The following is a 17,525-nucleotide window of genomic DNA, read 5'->3' on the forward strand; positions in this document are numbered from 1 at the left end:
TCAAAATACTACACTATGGAAAAATAATTGATTCACACATAATCTCAAGTAATTTTTCTAAATATTGTAATGAAGATGAGTATTTGATTATGTATAGTGTGATTTTGTCCCATTCTGAGAGTGGTCCTTGCTTGCTGCCTCCCCATCCTCACTCAGACCCGTCTTGTTCTTGCAGCCCCTGAGGAAGAAATTCCTGAACATGAATCCCATCGCATGACCATTGAAGTTCAGCAGGTCCCTAAACCCGAAGAGGTAACGCGTGATATCCACACAACACAGCTAAATATACAGAAGGAGCAACCACTAGATACGCCCTTCGACATCACGGAGGAAACACGGTTCAAGGAATCCATAGAACTTGATCGTAAGGCACCAACACAGCAACAGCCTCAGTCAGTAACTGTGGTAAAGCAACCCATAGTCACACATCCAGTTTCCATGGTAACCCAGCAAGGCACCATGGTACCAACAGAACCAACAACTCATTTTGAAATTCAGATTGGTTTCCCAGAGCAACAACAACCGCAGACGACATCGTCGGTAACCACAGAGACAACCACTTACACGACCACAAAGACTACGCATGAAGTTACTGATGTGGAGGATTACCCAAGTATTGTTGAAGGTGGAGAGTTCCACAAAACCTCAATGGTGGTGACATCACAAGATGAGCCCCAACCTCTCAAGCTCGTCGAGATCCAAAAACTTCCGAAGGAGGATGTTGTGTCTGAGACGACACGTATGGTCACAAAAGAGATCCACACCATCCCCCAAGAACCAGAAGTGTCTGAATCAGAGGAGAGACATTCAGAAACAATCGAGATTGTTCACGACACTCAACCACAGGAGGTTCAGTTTGAGATAAAACTACCTGAACAACAGACAGTCACAACGACAGAGAAAAAGTTCACCACCCAGACCCAACAGGAAAGACGGACATCAGTACAGAAGTACGAGGTCGAGATTCAGGAGAAATTCATGATCCAAAAACCACACGAGATCCACATCCCCTTAAAGAGCAGGAGTGAGGTGGAATTTGATGTTGTTGACGGCACTGAACCAAAAGACCTTGCGCGTCCTACAGAGGAACAGATTGAAGAAGTCAGACCAACTTTTGAGGTTGAAAAGAAACCTGAGCCAGTCCTTGAGGAGGAGATTCCAAAGGAAGAGAAACCAAAGCAGGAAGTTCTTGTTGAATTTCCTGTTGAGGAAACTCCCGTTGAGGAAGCACCAGTTGAGGAAACTCCCGTTGAGGAAGCACCTGTTGAGGAAACTCCCGTTGAGGAAGCACCTGTTGAGGAAACTCCCATTGAGGAAGTACCTGTTGAGGACACGCCTGTGAAAACAGTAGAAATATCAATACCTGTAAGTGAGGAAACTAAACAAGAGATTCAAACTTTTGTCACAGAAACTGAGGTTCAGAAAACTGACATCATCGACTCTCAGGAAACTCATTTACAGGAATTCACCTTTGACCTTAAAGGTCGACCTAAAGAGGAAGTGACCTTTTCTATTGGTATGCAAAATGATGAGCCGGTTGAGGATGTCCCTGTTAAAGAAGTCACGCAGGAAACTCACCAAGAGGAAATAACTTTCCAGCTAAGTGAACAACCTCAAGAGGTTGTGGTTGAGGAAGTGACCAGAACAGAGGAAACTCACATAGAGGAAATAACCTTTGACCTGAAGGGTAAACCTTTAGAAGAAGTCACATTTTCTCTCAGCTCAACTGAAGAAACAACTCCAAAACAAGTTGAAGTACTTGAGGAATCTGTGCCAGAGGAACAGGTGTTTGAGGTAGAGATCGAAGCCCCTGCCCAGCCTGTGATAACAACAGAGCGTGAGACAATCCAGGTCACAGAACTAGAGGCAGAAACACCAGCTCCCCTGCAACCAGTAGAGGTTACACAACGTGCAGTCATCGAACATGTAAAGGAACCAGAATCTGAAACTGTGGCTCCAGAAGACTTTCTGGAAATTTCTCAGCGGGAAACCATTGAAATTATCCGTGAACCAGAGGAGCCAGAAGAAGTGATTCAGATTGATATTGATATAGCTGAACAACTGCCTGAGGTGACAACCGTCACTGAAACTGAAGAAACCAGATCTGTAAAAGAAGTGACCTTTGAAGTTCCCCAAGTCGAAGACAGCTATCAAGAAGAGATGGTCATTCAGGTACAAAAAGAACCCACACAGGAAGTGCAACTCACTCTGCAAGTGGATCAGACAGAACAGTCTGCCCCGGAAGTGGAGGAAGTGTTACGTGACGTAGAAAAAGTTAAGGAAGAAATTACGGAGGTTATTCAGCTTCCAGAGCTTGAAGATACTCACAAAGAGGAGGTAATTCTGCAAGTTGAGGACCAGCCAGAGGAGGCTGTAGAACTCACACTCCACATTTCAGACTCCAACATTACTGAAATCGAGGAAACAAGGTCTACGGAAAAATCTGAAAATATAGAGGAAGAATTTGTGTTCCAACTTCCAGCAGTGACAGAGTCGTCGACTGAGGAAGTGATGCTAGAAGTTGAAGATCAACCATCTGAAGAAGTCGTCTTGATGCCTCTAGCTGATCAAGAGATGGAAGTACCAGTATCTGATGCTCCAGTCCCTGTTGAACAAGTTTCCATGGAAACAGTTGAGGTATTCCAACTACCTGTGCTACAACAGGAAGAGGACAAGGAGGTTGTCATGGACACTGAAGAGACACCCGGTGAGGAGGTTCAGTTCAGTATTGACCTAACAGAGGATAGCACTCCAGTTGTCCTGGAGGACGTCACACAGAGAAGGACTTCAAGGACAGATGAGATAACCACCCAAGAAATATCCACAGTTGATCACACAACTACCGAAGAAATTAATCTTCAGATTGAGGACATACCCGAAGAGGAATACGAGATGACAATTCAACTTGGTGGCGAGACTGAAACAAGCGTCATTGAGGAAGTTACAACAACTGAAGAGGTATTGGAGGAACCACAGAGTTTTACCTTCCAAGTGGCAGAGATAGAGGAATCTACACCTGAAGAAACGCCAATACAGGTGGAGGAAACACCGGGTGAGGAAGTGGAGGTCACACTCCAGATCGGTGATGACCAGGAAATGCCCTTGGTACTGGAAGCCCAGGAGACTGAAACCATGACTAACACCACGCAGGAAGTCACCTTTCAAGTTTCTGACCTTGGAGACGCCACCACTGAGGAAGTCACTGTTCAGCTGACAGAGCAACCTCAAAAAGAAATAGAACTTACTCTACAGATGCCTGAACATGTCGAAGAGGTAACCAAGATCATAGTTACTGAAGAAACCACTAAAACAACTGAAGAAAAAATCACGGTTCCAGAGGCAACCACTACTAAAGAAGTGTTTTCCGATATTGAGATCCCAGAAGGTGACCTTGCACCAAATTTCACATGGGGTTTGACTTCTCTCAAGGTCATGGACGGGGAAGAGGCCAAATTTCGTTGTGAAGTCGAAGGTCATCCAATGCCAGAGATCTCCTGGTTCCATGATGACAAACTGATCACGGAGAACCAAGACTTCAAACTGACATATGACATGGAGAGTGGAGCATGCACTCTGCTTATCGTTGAGGTATTTCCCCAGGACGCAGGGGAGTACACCTGTGTTGCCATCAACAAATATGGAAAGGCCATTACACGTGGCTATCTCGAGGTCGAATGTGAGTAGTTTCTGCAAATCTAGTATACCTGATATTGACATACAAATAGTATTGGTGTATATCGACACAATCCTTTTAGCAGGTATTTCGTATTGGTCAACACATAAAGGATTGAATCAGAAAAAGTTACTACTGAGTCAAAATTTGGCTGTATTTTATGATTGAATTTCCCGTTTGTGTGGTATTTGACTGGGGTGTGAATTTGAAGTGTTGAAAAAGTTCCCATATTTGCTCTCTCGGTTTTATTCTTCAGCATTCCTTGAGTAAAACTTTCCATATTTTCCCGAATAGCATTCCTTCACCTGTACATATGTAGTTTTCAAAAAGAAAAAGAAAATCATTTGTTCATCTTTAACATCTTCCAAAATTTTGGGAAAAAAACATTCATGATTTGACTACATTTCAAACCAAAGAAGTTGTTTTGTTACCAGGTATATTGAATTGAATGTATTGATGATTCTTTGATATTAAATTGAAATAATTATTAAGGTGACAACATATTCCTTCTGCAATTCTGGCTAAAGTATTGATTGATATCTACTTACATGCTGACAAATTGGTTAATCTTCAAGTGCATGTACTCAGAATGATAAACCACTTTTTACTTCCAAATACATTATTCTCTCAAAGAAGATTAATCAAGATTTGTCGACCTGTGAAATTGAGATAATGAAATATTTTGAGTAGTCTTGCAGAATTTTGTCTCTCTCAAGAAAATGTGTTTTGATTTGTTTACTAATACAAATGATTGTGATGTCACAGACCAACCTGACTAACCTTTGCTTTGTTGAACATGTTTGATTCAATCCTCTGATTCCCAAGCTCTCCTCCATTACAGCCTATGAGTATGTACCTGACACTGAGGAAGCGTCAGACTCGTTCCTGTCGTCCGTTGAGGCCGCCTCCCCCAAGCCTCACATTGACTCAGACTCTGAAATATCAACTGTTGCTAAGGAGTTTGAGGAGCAGATCCAGAAAGTCAAAGAGCAAATGGAGATTGAGATTCTGGAAGCAAAGGAGGAACCAGCTCAGCCACAGGAAGTGGAAATTCAGGCAGGTACAGTGGAGACCACAGAGGTAGAAGAGACGGAGGAAGTGGCGCCAATCACACAGGAACCACAACCGGAGGAAGCTAAGCCTCTAGATGTCACAGCAGAGGCTGTCCAGCCTACCGCTATGGCACCCGTAGAGAGTGTTGCAGAGACCACACAGGAAGTGGTACCCACATCCGAGGAAGTGGTTCTTATCACACAGGAACCACAACCTGAGGAAGCTAAGCCCCTAGATGTCACTGCAGAGGCTGTCCAGCTAACAGCTTTGGCACCAGAGGAGAGCGTTACGGAGACCACACAAGAAGTGGCACCTGCATCCGAGGAAGTGGTTCCCATCACAGAAGAACCACAATCTGAGCAAGCCAAACATCTAGATGTCACAGTTGAGGTTGTCAAGTCCAAAGATATCTCTCCAGTCGAGAGCATCACAGAAACTACACAGGAAATTGCGTCTGCATCAGAGGATGTGGTTCCTTTCACAAAAGAACCACAATCTGAGGAGGCCAAACCTTTAGAGGTCACGGTAGAGGCCGTACAGCCCAGAACTACATCCCCAGTGGAGAGCATTGCAGAGACCACACAAGAAGAGGCGCCTGCATCAGAGGATGCAGTTCCTTTCACACAAGTGCCCCAATCTGAGGAAGCCAAACCTCTAGATGTCACGGTGGAGGCTATCCAGCCCAAAGCTACATCCCCAGTGGAGAGCATTGCACAGACCACACAAGAAGAGGCGCCTGCATCAGAGGATGTGGTTCCTTTCACACAAGAGCCCCAATCAGAGGAAGCCTAACCTCTAGAGGTCACAGTAGAGGCTGTCCAGCCCAAAGCTACATCCCCAGTGGAGAGCATTGCACAGACCACACAAGAAGAGGCGCCTGCATCAGAGGAGGCAGTTCCTTTCACACAAGTGCCCCAATCTGGGGAAGCCAAACCTCTAGATGTCACGGTGGAGGCTATCCAGCCCAAAGCTACATCCCCAGGGGAGAGCATTGCAGAGACCACACAAGAAGATGCGCCTACATCAGAGGATGTGGTTCCTTTCACACAAGAGCCCCAATCAGAGGAAGCCAAACCTCTAGAAGTCACAGTAGAGGCTATCCAGCCCAAAGCTACATCCCCAGTGGAGAGCATTGCAGAGACCACACAAGAAGAGGCGCCTGCATCAGAGGATGCAGTTCCTTTCACACAAGAGCCACAATCAGAGGAAGCCAAACCACTTGATGTTACAACTGAATCTGTCACAACAACAGAAATGGTTTCAGTTGAGAGTGTTGCAGACACTACAGAGGAGGTTGTTGAGATTTCTGAGGTGTCAGAGGTCACAAAACCTCAAGAAGAAGTACCAATGTTTGTATCACCTCTCTCAGACATGAAGGTCACGGAGGGAACTTCAGTGAGGTTCGAGGTTAGCTTCACTGGCACCCCTACTCCAGAGGTTGCATGGTTCTTGGAGAATGAGGAGCTACTACCATCAGAAGACATCAAGATAACAACACAAGAACACCAAAGCATCCTTGTGCTGCAAGAGGTCTTCCCAGAGGATGAGGGTCAATATATTGTTGAAGTCACCAACCCTATCGGCAAGGCAACCACCTCGGCCTACCTCCATGTAACAGGTCAATGTCTTTCTACTATAATGGCCTGGTCCTGGGATATCAGAAGTCAACTCCGTCCAAACTTCAGGCTATGTCTGATTGGTCTACACAGTTAGTGATAAACCAATCAGATTAGTGAATGATTTTTCTCCAAGTTTGGTTTCATTTTCGGAGTTTGCTGCAGACATGTCACGACCAAGTGTTTTTTTTCTCTCTCAACAATTATCGACTATTTCTGCCTGGTCCTGGGATCTCAGATTCAACTCCATCCAAACTCGTAGCAATGGTTGATTGGTCTACACAAACGGTGCTAAACCAATCAGAGTTGTTGAACATTTTATTCTGAGTTTGGTTTTATTTTGGAGTTTGTTGTAGACATGTCAAGACCAAGATCTCGAAACATTTTTCAATTATTTTGGCATGGTTGTGGGATCTCCGGAGTCAACTCTGACCAAACTTTGTCCTATTCTGGTTGATTCAAACATAAATTGTTCAGCCAACTGGAATGGGATATTTTGTGATGAGTTTGGTATCATTTCATGGAGTTTTCTTCAGGAGTGTCAAAACCATGCATTCATTTTGTAAAGACTTAAAATCATCTTATATCACAGTTAGAAAGGAAAGGTTTACTCAAATTTATTGACTCTTGCATATATTCTTGTACAATAGGACCTCTAAACAGTTTTGGACCAAAACTTCGTAATTTTTTTAATCAAAATATATTTTGTTAGTGTCATTTTTTTCTGAAATGATTGGGTTTTTTCAGATATTTTTGGAATGAAAAGTTTCAGATTTATTTTCACTCTGAAAAAGGTAGTTTATGGAACTTATTTTTCTGAAATTAAACAGAATTTTCATAAAACAAAAAAACAGTTGTGGAAAAAACTTTCTAATATTTTAGTACATGCTAATGCAAAGTATTTTTCAGACAATATATTTTTGGCCTAGGTGAGAGATACGCAATAGCTTTAGTCATGATTTGTTCTTTGTAATTACACACTTCTATATCTTACTTGTGATGTGTTCAAAGGCAGTCAATCAAATCCAGACCTGAGTTTAAGGAACATTCCTCACATAAAGGAAATTTCTAATTCATCTGAACTTTCTAACTGATTTTTACGGATTATTTTACATGGTCTGATCCAATGATACATCCTTTCTATTCGGTACTTGTTAAAATGTGGACTTAGTCACGAACCTAAAGTTATCACTGGTAAGATATGGTATTATGGATATGTACATTATGATATGTTCGTCCTGCTTCTGGTCTTTTCAAATTAATTCGCTTAGTGTTGAGCAATATAATTAAAATCAGATCTTTCATTGTTATCATTTTTCTGTACTTTGCTACAGGTAATGCTGTACAGTAAGAGATCTGATCTTAATTAAATGTAATGTACAGTACCCTCCAGTTGTTATAAGAATACTTAATCTCTCATGTTTTGCCCTATCTGCAGATATCACCAAGAAGCCGGTGCAGCCTTCCACAGCCAAGACGGCTGAAGAATCTCTTAAGCCTGAGGAGACTGTGGAGGTTACTATGGCAACTGAGGAGACCAGCACATCATCTGTCGTCACCACTGAGGTCAGCACGGCTATAGTAGAAACGAGACGCGAAAGCAAGGTACCAACAACTGAAGAAACACTGTCAGAGGAGGAGACAGGACCCCTGGATTCAATTCATCCGGAGGAGACAATGCCATCTGAGGTAGAAGTTATTGAGATCAAACCCACGAAGACAACGTTTGAACAGACAAAGGTAACTGTCCAGGAGAAAACTGTGGATAAATCCGAAGTCACCGAGATCAAGATTCCTGTCACACAGGAAACTGTGCCAGTCGAGATTGAGTTCCAGGTTTCCAAAGCAACCAGCGAAACTGTTGTCACAAAAACTGAAATGGTCAAAGAGGCCACACAAACTGTGGAAATCGAAATGGTTCCAGAACAAAAACCAGAAACTGAGACCCCAATTCAGGTACAAGAGATTTCCTTCGAGATTGCCAAGAAGGTTGAAACCATTGAAACCGAGGAAGTCCAGAGTCCACGATTCACAACATCACTCACAGATATCACCATCATGGAAAACAATGCTCTTCATTTGGAGGTCGTCTTCACAGCACGGCCTGCTCCAAAGGTCACCTGGTTTCTGGATGGCGAACCACTGAAAACGAGCGAGGACATTGAGATTGTTGTCACGGAAACCACCAGCTCCTTCATCATCAAGGACGCATATCCGGAAGACGAAGGAGAGTACTGGGTTGAGGTTACGAACAAGGCTGGCACAGCGAGGTCCACAGCTTACATCTGCGTTCTTCGTAAGTACTGCAAGCTTGTTTCATCCCAAAAGCATTTTATCCAACATTTCCTAAATTCCTATTGGTCATCATCTATCTGTTTAAATTAGCAGAAAATGGATTTGTAAAAAACAGAAATGATTAAAATTGAAATTTCATTTAAATTGTAATTTTCAGGAACAAGCATCTAATGTTGAAAGAAAAAAATTCCAATAAATTCAATTTTAGAAGAAAAAAATATGGAGACAAATTCATGTTACAAGATTTAACAATGTTATGCATTCTTTTGTATTTCAAAAAAAAAACAATTAGGAAAGTTTTGAATGAAAATTTGTTTCTGCTGATTTAAATTTGATAACAATGAAATATCTTAGGTTGTGTTAAAAGAACATTTTCTATTTGGTTACCTGCACTATCTCAAACCAATCCTTTTGAATCCTTTCACAAATATTTGAGTACAAATTATTTAGTTTCTGATTCACACTGATTATTTTTTTGATATTTGAATTATGCTTCAAATTAAATTAAAAAGAAATGAGTTATAAGTACATGTGTTTCAAAATTGGAGGAAAATATGAAAAACATTGCTTTTTGACAAATGGTATTTTTGACTATTGTAATTGTAATATGTTAATTACAGAAAAAAGAATCTGAATTAGTTAATTTGAAAGTGTCTTCGGTTGACAAAAAACGCTCATTAGTATTCTGAAATATCTTTTTGACTAATTTTTGTCATAAAATTTGATAAGACTTGTCACTTTTTACATCTGTACCTGAACTCCTATAACCTTACCTTGTGTGCTACTGTGTTACCTGACCTTTGAACCTATTCTGTTTGACCTTTGAACTGTACACCAGAATCATGCGTATTATGGTTTGACTTGTGAACTTTTCCTTCAGTATGCGCACCATTTTGAATATCCATTTTGACTTTCTGAAACCTGTTCTCAATTTGAACACAAAAACATCCAGAAATTTGCCTTCTTCTTTAAAGATAAAATGAATGAAGCATTCCTTAAGTTTGTGATCCCAGAATTTCACAATATGAAACTTTCCCTTGTTTGGTATTTGAATTTGAATTTTTGATCCTAAAATTGCACCCTGAAGCCCACCCAAGGTGTCATGCGGTTTCTAAATTGAACATTTTTTGGTCTTGTTTTGGACATTGGATCATGCCTCCATTTTTTCTGACAGGTGATGACATATTTTAGCACAGAATAAGGTAACTGGTAAACAGAAGGTAAGGTCAAGGCCGTTAGGATTCTTCTTAGAGTTAGGAATGTCTAAAATTGACAGTTTGTGTATTTTGAATCGATTTCAGCTCGAAGTGCTCCTTCCTCTGAAGCACAAGAAACAGATGAGGAATCTTTCTTCAAGGAAACTTTGGAAGTCGTTCCAAAGTCACCGATCACCATTCAAGAGCTAGAGGAGGAAGAGGCTGTGCCCGAGGAGAAAGTTCAAGAGGTCACAGAACTGACAATTCCAGTCAAAGATGACCTTCCAGAGGTTGCAGAGGAAGAGATTGTGACAACAGAAAAAGAAGTCTCACCAAAACCACAAATATCCGAACTAGAGTTACAATTTACACCTGTAGAAACCCCAGTGGAACAAGAGGTGATTGAGGAGGTCAAAACTGTTATTATCAAAAAGAAAACAGAAAAAACTGAAATCTCTGTTCCTGTTGATGTTGATGAAATCAGTGAGGAGACCATCGTCCGAACTGAAAAAGTGATTGACAGCAAACCCCAGGTCACTGAAGTGGAAATTGACATCGCACCAGAGAAAACCACTACTACTACTGAGGTGACCGAAATCACCAAAGTTACAGAGGAAACTTTCACAGAGACAATTTCAATTATCCCTGAGGAAAAACCTGAAACTGAACTTTCTGAGATAACTCTTGAAGTTATTGACAAGCAGCCGGAAGTTGAAGAAGTTGAAGTCACTGCTCCTGAGGTTGTCACGGAGACCACTTTCAGAGACACCATTGAAATTGCTCCAACAACTACAGAGGTTTCTGAAATCAAAACGGAACCCATCATAGAATTCCCAGAGGAGGAAGTTGTTGTAAAAACAGTAAAAGAAGTCTCACCAAAACCACAAATGTCCGAACTAGAGTTACAATTTACACCTGTAGAAACCCCAGTTGAACAAGAGGTGATTGAGGAGGTCAAAACTGTTATTATCAAAAAGAAAACAGAAAAAACTGAAATCTCTGTACCTGTTGATGTTGATGAAATCAGTGAGGAGACCATCGTCCGAACTGAAAAAGTGATTGACAGCAAACCCCAGGTCACTGAAGTGGAAATTGACATCGCACCAGAGGAAACCGTTACTACTACCGAGATGACCGAAATCACCAAAGTTACAGAGGAAACTTTCACAGAGACAATTTCTATTATCCCTGAGGAAAAACCTGAAACTGAACTTTCTGAGGTAACTCTGGAGATTATTGAAAAGCAGCCAGAAGTTGAAGAAGTTGAAGTCACTGCTCCTGAGGTTGTCACGGAGACCACTTTCAGAGACACCATTGAAATTGCTCCAACAACTACAGAGGTTTCTGAAATCAAAACGGAACCCATCATAGAATTCCCAGAGGAGGAAGTTGTTGTAAAAACAGAAAAAGAAGTCTCACCAAAACCGCAATTGTCCGAACTTGAGTTACAATTTACACCTGTAGAAACCCCAGTTGAACAAGAGGTGATAGAGGAGGTCAAAACTGTTATTATCAAAAAGAAAACAGAAAAAACTGAAATCTCTGTTCCTGTTGATGATGATGAAATCAGTGAGGAGACCATCGTCCGAACTGAAAAAGTGATTGACAGCAAACCCCAGGTCACTGAAGTGGAAATTGACATCGCACCAGAGAAAACCACTACTACTACTGAGGTGACCGAAATCACCAAAGTTACAGAGGAAACTTTCACAGAGACAATTTCAATTATCCCTGAGGAAAATCCTGAAACTGAATTTTCTGATATAACTCTGGAGATTATTGAAAAGCAGCCAGAAGTTGAAGAAGTTGAAGTCACTGCTCCTGAGGTTGTCACGGAGACCACTTTCAGAGACACCATTGAAATTCCTCAAACAACTACAGAGGTTTCTGAAATCAAAACGGAACCCATCATAGAATTCCCAGAGGAGGAAGTTGTTGTAAAAACAGAAAAAGAAGTCTCACCAAAACCGCAATTATCCGAACTAGAGTTACAATTTACACCTGTAGAAACCCAAGTTGAACAAGAGGTGATAGAGGAGGTCAAAACTGTTATTATCAAAAAGAAAACAGAAAAAACTGAAATCTCTATACCTGTTGATTTTGATGAAATCAGTGAGGAGACCATCGTCCGAACTGAAAAGGTGATTGACAGCAAACCCCAGGTCACTGAAGTGGAAATTGACATCGCACCAGAGGAAACCACTACTGAGATCACCAAAACCACAACTGAAATAACGGAAGAGTCCATCACAGAAATTGTTTCTGTTATTCCAGAGGAGAAACCCAACGTGCCTTCAGAAGTGTCGGAAATTACATTGGATGTTCATAAACAGCCGGACATCGTTGAGGTTGAAATTGCAGCACCTGAATCTGTTACAGAAACTACCTTCAGAGAAATGCTCGAAATAGTTCACAAAGAGGACGAAAGTCCCGTTGAAATTACACCTGAAGAAAAGTTTAAGGAAACTCTGGAACTAGCCTCTAAGCCACAGACTACGGAGGTGGAAGTAGAGCTAACACCAGTACTGAAGGGCGAAACACAGGTAACTGATGTTTCAGAGGAAACTGTTACAGAAACTCAACACTTCACTGAAACAATTGACATCATCCCAACTGCACAACAACAGGAAATACAGATTGAAATTAAACCACAGCAACCAGAAACCATGGTAACCTTTAAGGAAACCAAAGAGATTTCTGAGGTCACTGAAGAAACTGAGGTTGAGGCTCCAAAGGAAGATGCGATCGAGACAGAAAGAGAGGTCATTGTTGTTACTGAACTTCCTGTTGAATCTGAAGAATTAACAGAATCTTCTCCTCCAGAGGTTCAGACCATCGAGACAGAAAGAGAGGTCATGGAGGTCAAGCCAGAGGTGAAATCTACCCAGGTCACAACAGAGGTCAAAGAGGTCACTGATAAACCTGTTACTGAGGAGGTCACTGATGTCAAAATAGAACCCGAAGAATCGCTGTCAGATGTTACAGAAACCACTGTAGAAACTGTAGATGTTGAAGAGGAGAAACCAGCCAAGGTTTCCGAAGAAACTGAAGAAACTCTCACTGTAGAAATCACAGAATCTGAGGAAGTTGAGGTCACTCAAGTTGTTTCAGAAATCATCATTGAGACGGATGAGATGGCTGATGTTGATGATCAGAAGATAACGGATGTTACAGAAATCTTCGAAGAAACACTCTCCACTGAAGTTGCTGATGTTGTCCCTGTAGAGACAGAACAACCAAAGGTAGAGGTTTTGGAGGAAACTCACGAAACAATCAAACTTGAAGACACCACACCAACAGATGTTAAGGAACAAGTTGAAGAACAGACCTTTGAACAACATGAAGAAATACCTGAGGACCAGACTGATGTTTCTACGGAGCAAAAGACAGAAAAGACCAGCGAATCTGTCACAATCACTGTAGGCAAACCTACAGAAGTGTCGGAGGTCGATCTTCAGATACAAGAAACTCAGACAGAGGAAATTCAACCAGAGACGGAGGCCGAGAAACCATCAGAGGAAACAATTGAGGAAACACGCGAAGTCATTGTTTTTGATGAGAAAGTACCTACAGTTGTTACAGAAACAGATGCTGTAGTTTCTGTGGAAATATCCTCTGAAGTCGACATGGAAATGGAAATCCAGAGACCCACAGAGGAAGTCACAGAAGTGACCAGAGAAACCATCGAAATACTGGAGGAAAAACCAACAGAAGTTGACCAACTGGAACAAGACCAGGAAACACTAGCTGTTCAAGAAATATCTGAAATTCAAATTGACACAACTGATTCAAAATCTTCTGAATATTCCGAGGAAACTGTCGTTATTGATATCAAAAAGCCCAGCAGAAGTGAGGTTACAGAGGTTTCCTTTCAGGCAGAGGAGTTACTGGATGAAACTCCAGAGGTTGAGACAGAGAAACCCGAGGAGGTAATGACAACGGAGGTAAGACAAACCATCACTGTTGAGGAAAGTAAGGAATCGGAGGTCTCAAAACTGGAGATTGATGTTGATAAAGCACCAACTGAAGACATCACAGAGATTGAAACTGTCAAACCAGTTATTGATACACTAGAGGAGACAGCAGAAACTGTATCAGTAGAAGAATCGAAACCTGCTGAAACCCCAGTTACCACAACAGAAGAACAGACTGATGTAGTTGAGGAGGTTCTTGAAGAAATGGCTGAGAAACCAAAGGAAGAAACCATTGAGGAAACCAAAGAGACCATTGTTATTCAAGAGAAACCAGAAACTGAAACTGCTGAGGAAATAACTGTTGTAGAACAAGAGAAAGTCCAAAAGCAGGTCAGCTTTGATCTGGAGAAATCTGAGGAGTACGTCACTGACTCCTATGAAGAACTCGTCATCAGGGAGGATGAGGATGTCTCAATGACTGAGGAGGATGAAGAGAAGAAGGATGTAGAAACCTCAGAGATTATAGTCGAAACCATTGAAAAATATGCAGTGGAATTCACCAAAGAACTGCTTGAAACAGTTTTGGTAGATGAAACTGTTCCAACTCAAATCAAGGATGTAGAAATACCAGAAACTACTGAAGAAAAGACAACAGAAAGTGTGGAATTGTCTGAAGTCACTGAGGAGGAACTCCTGCAGCCGGAGAAAGATGTCTCTCAGATTTCCTTGAATATTGACTTGACTCAACCTTCTGAGGAAGTTGTCTCAGAAGTCACACAAACAGTAGTCATTGAGGAAGTTAAGCCTTCAGAGGCTAAAACTGAGGAGGATCTTGCAGTACCAGAGGAGATTGCTGAACTTGAGATCCAACTGACTGAGGATATTCCAGAACAAGTAGAAGAAGATGTCTCTGAAACTGTAACAGTTGATGTTACCAAAACTACAGACATTGAAATTTCAGAGGAACTTATACCTGAAGAGGAGGTTCCTGAAATTAAACCCTCACCAGAAGAGGAAACAACCATAGAGTCTGATGTTCCACTAGTGGAGACTCATGTCTCTGTAGATGAGACGAAACCTTCAGAAGCTAGGCCAGAATCTGACGAAATTACCCAGGAAACTGTCACAGAAATTGATGTAGAGGTAGAAACAGAAAAACCAAGTGAAGAAACTGTCACTGAAGTCACTGAGTCTCTCACCATGGAAGACAAACAACCAACTGATGTCAGTACACAGGAGGCTGTTATTTCAGCAGAAGAGGCTGTGGAAACAACGCAAGACATTGAGGAAGAGAAACCTTCTGAGAGTGTCACACCTACAGTGTCTGAGGTTTCTTCTGTCACAGAGAAACTGGTTTCTGAAACTGCAGCTACCGAATCTGACATTCCAGTTGATGAGGTTACAGAAAAGAAACCAGAATTTGAGACAGAAGAAACAATAGAGACAGAGGTTTCTGACATAACTGAGGTTGCTATTGAATTGGAATCAAAACCATCTGAGGTTGCACCAGGCGAGGAAACAATTCCAGCAGAGGAGGCACCTGAAACTACCGCAGACATTATCACAGACAGCTCCATCGAGGAGGTTGTAATTCCCATTACTGAACAAGTCTCTGTGGAAGACACCATCACATCAGAGGTGGAAACCACAGATGAACTTCTTGTCGATGAGGACATCAAAGAACTAAGCGAGGAAAGGGAGACGGAAAAACCAAAAGAGGATTTAGTTACAGAAGTCAAAGAAACTGTAACAATCGACGAAGAAATTCCTTCTGTTGTAAAAACTGAGGAGGATGTACTTCCTGAGGAACAGGCTGAGGAAAACCCAGAAGTGGGTACCGAAATAACTCCAGAGGAAGTTGCTGAGGAGGTTACCGTCACCCCTGCTGTCGAGGACACCAAAACTTCTGAGATCACTTTGGAAGAAGCTATTCTTACTGAGGAATCTGTGGAAGACCAGCCAGGTGTGACAGAGGAGACAACTGTGGAAGTAGAAGTTTCCAAAGTTACCAAAGTCACATTTGCTGAGGAAACCATCCCATCTGAGGTTTCTGAAGCTGAGGACATACTTGAGGAAGAGCTCTTGGAAGACCAACCAGAAGCCGAGACAGAGACACCATCTGAGATTGAAGAATCTAAAGTCTCAGTGGTAACATTTGCAGAAGATGTTATCCCAACAGAGGTTTCCGAAATTGAACATATCGTAACTGAAGAAATTTCTGAAGACCAACCAGAAGTTGAAACTGCAAAACCAGTCGAAGAAACTGTATCTGAGGTCACGGAACAAATTGATGTCGAAGATTCAGAAGTGGCCATAGTAAAAGAAGTAGAGGAAGTCCCTCTCGAAACCGAGACCCAACTTGAAGATATCGCACAAAAATTTGCTAACGAAATAATCACAGAGGCATCTAAAATGGTTGCCATTCAGGAGGCTAAGCCGACTGAAGTTGATGTCGCAGTAGATCTTCAGCCAGAAGAACAAGCTGAGGACAAATTTGAGGTAGAAACTGAGAAACCCAGCAAGATGGAAGTGAGTGTTGTGACGGCTGATGTCAGTGTTAGCGACCAGGTACAAACTGAAGTATCGGTTGATCTAGCTGTGAGTGAGGACTTAACAGTAGAAGAAGTAATTTCTGAGGTTCCTGTCACAGCCACAGAGAAACCCACTGAGGAAACCACACAAACAGCCACTATGGAGATTGTCCCATCCGAGGAAACTCCAGAGGAAACTCCAGAGGAAATCACCGAAGAATGTAAGTTTAATACCCGGTAGCGGTAGGTAGTATGTTTTACTTGATGTTGTTTATGTAGAAAATGTAGTGTATAGTATGTTTCCTTTTTTTATTTTATTAGTTACAGAATACTATGTGTGTAACTCAGTTATTAATCTTAGATTAGATCGTATTGTCGTAACATTGTGAAATTGGGTGTTAGCTTTTCTATAGATTTTGTTGTTGTTTACTCTGTCAAGGTCAATGTCTACTCATTTGGATTATGAGCCTGGGTGTAGTCACTCATGCTTCAGATAATTTATTATTTTGTGTTGTCTTGTTTTTGTGCCATTTGGATTCAAAGACATTTATGTCCTTGAAAAAAGTTCCCTTGAGTGTGTTGCCTCCATCAAGACCTCTGCAAAAAAGCTTCCTTTTATTCCCATTGAACATGTGCATGCATATTTTACATGACGCTGTTTAACTGAAAATTTATTTCAGAATAAATGTTTCAATATTAGATATAATCTGATGTTATCTGATCAAATAGTTTACAAAGCTTCTGAGATTGATCAAATAGTTTACAAAGCTTCTGAGATTTGTTCATGGAAAAGGAATTGTTTCAATTTGAATTGTAAAAGTATCAAAATGTTCATATCAATAAAAGGATTTTACTTAATTTTTGTAAAAATTAAATTAAAAAAATAAAAATTAAGAGATAAGTGGAATCAAAGATCTGAACTACACTATTCTTGTAAATGATAACAAGGTTCCACTTTAAACAGTATTATACAATTTGAGAAAAATGTTTTGGTAAATCACCCATTGGAAGATAACCTTTTGTAAATGTAAAATATATTATCCATACTCACTTGAGATCTGTGTGCTTGCCTCCAGCCTTGGAAGAGAAGAAACCTGCAAAAACTGTGCAAAAAACCATAGAGGTCAGCCAGCAACAGGTCGTTACCATGGGATTTGAGGTCAGTGAAAAGGTCATCGAAGCCCAAACTGTTGAAGAGGTATCTACCGTTGAAATACAGGTCAAGACTGAAACACAAGGTAAGTCAC

The 17,525-nt window shown here is 41.3% G+C and overlaps 1 protein-coding gene across 1 annotated transcript in view; it reads left to right on the forward strand.

The window, feature by feature from the left end:
• Window positions 1-17,525, forward strand: part of LOC110458512 (titin-like) — a 483,136-nt gene that overhangs the window by 134,158 nt on the left and 331,453 nt on the right. The window contains exons 97-99 of the mRNA XM_021510245.1: window positions 7,781-8,638; window positions 9,939-16,499; window positions 17,355-17,516. Coding sequence (XP_021365920.1) covers window positions 7,781-8,638; window positions 9,939-16,499; window positions 17,355-17,516 — 7,581 coding nt within the window. The remainder of the gene's footprint in view (window positions 1-7,780; window positions 8,639-9,938; window positions 16,500-17,354; window positions 17,517-17,525) is intronic.

This window comes from Mizuhopecten yessoensis, unplaced genomic scaffold (assembly GCF_002113885.1).
Source record: "Mizuhopecten yessoensis strain PY_sf001 unplaced genomic scaffold, ASM211388v2 scaffold9639, whole genome shotgun sequence".
In the NCBI taxonomy this organism is placed as follows: Eukaryota; Metazoa; Mollusca; class Bivalvia; order Pectinida; family Pectinidae; genus Mizuhopecten; species Mizuhopecten yessoensis.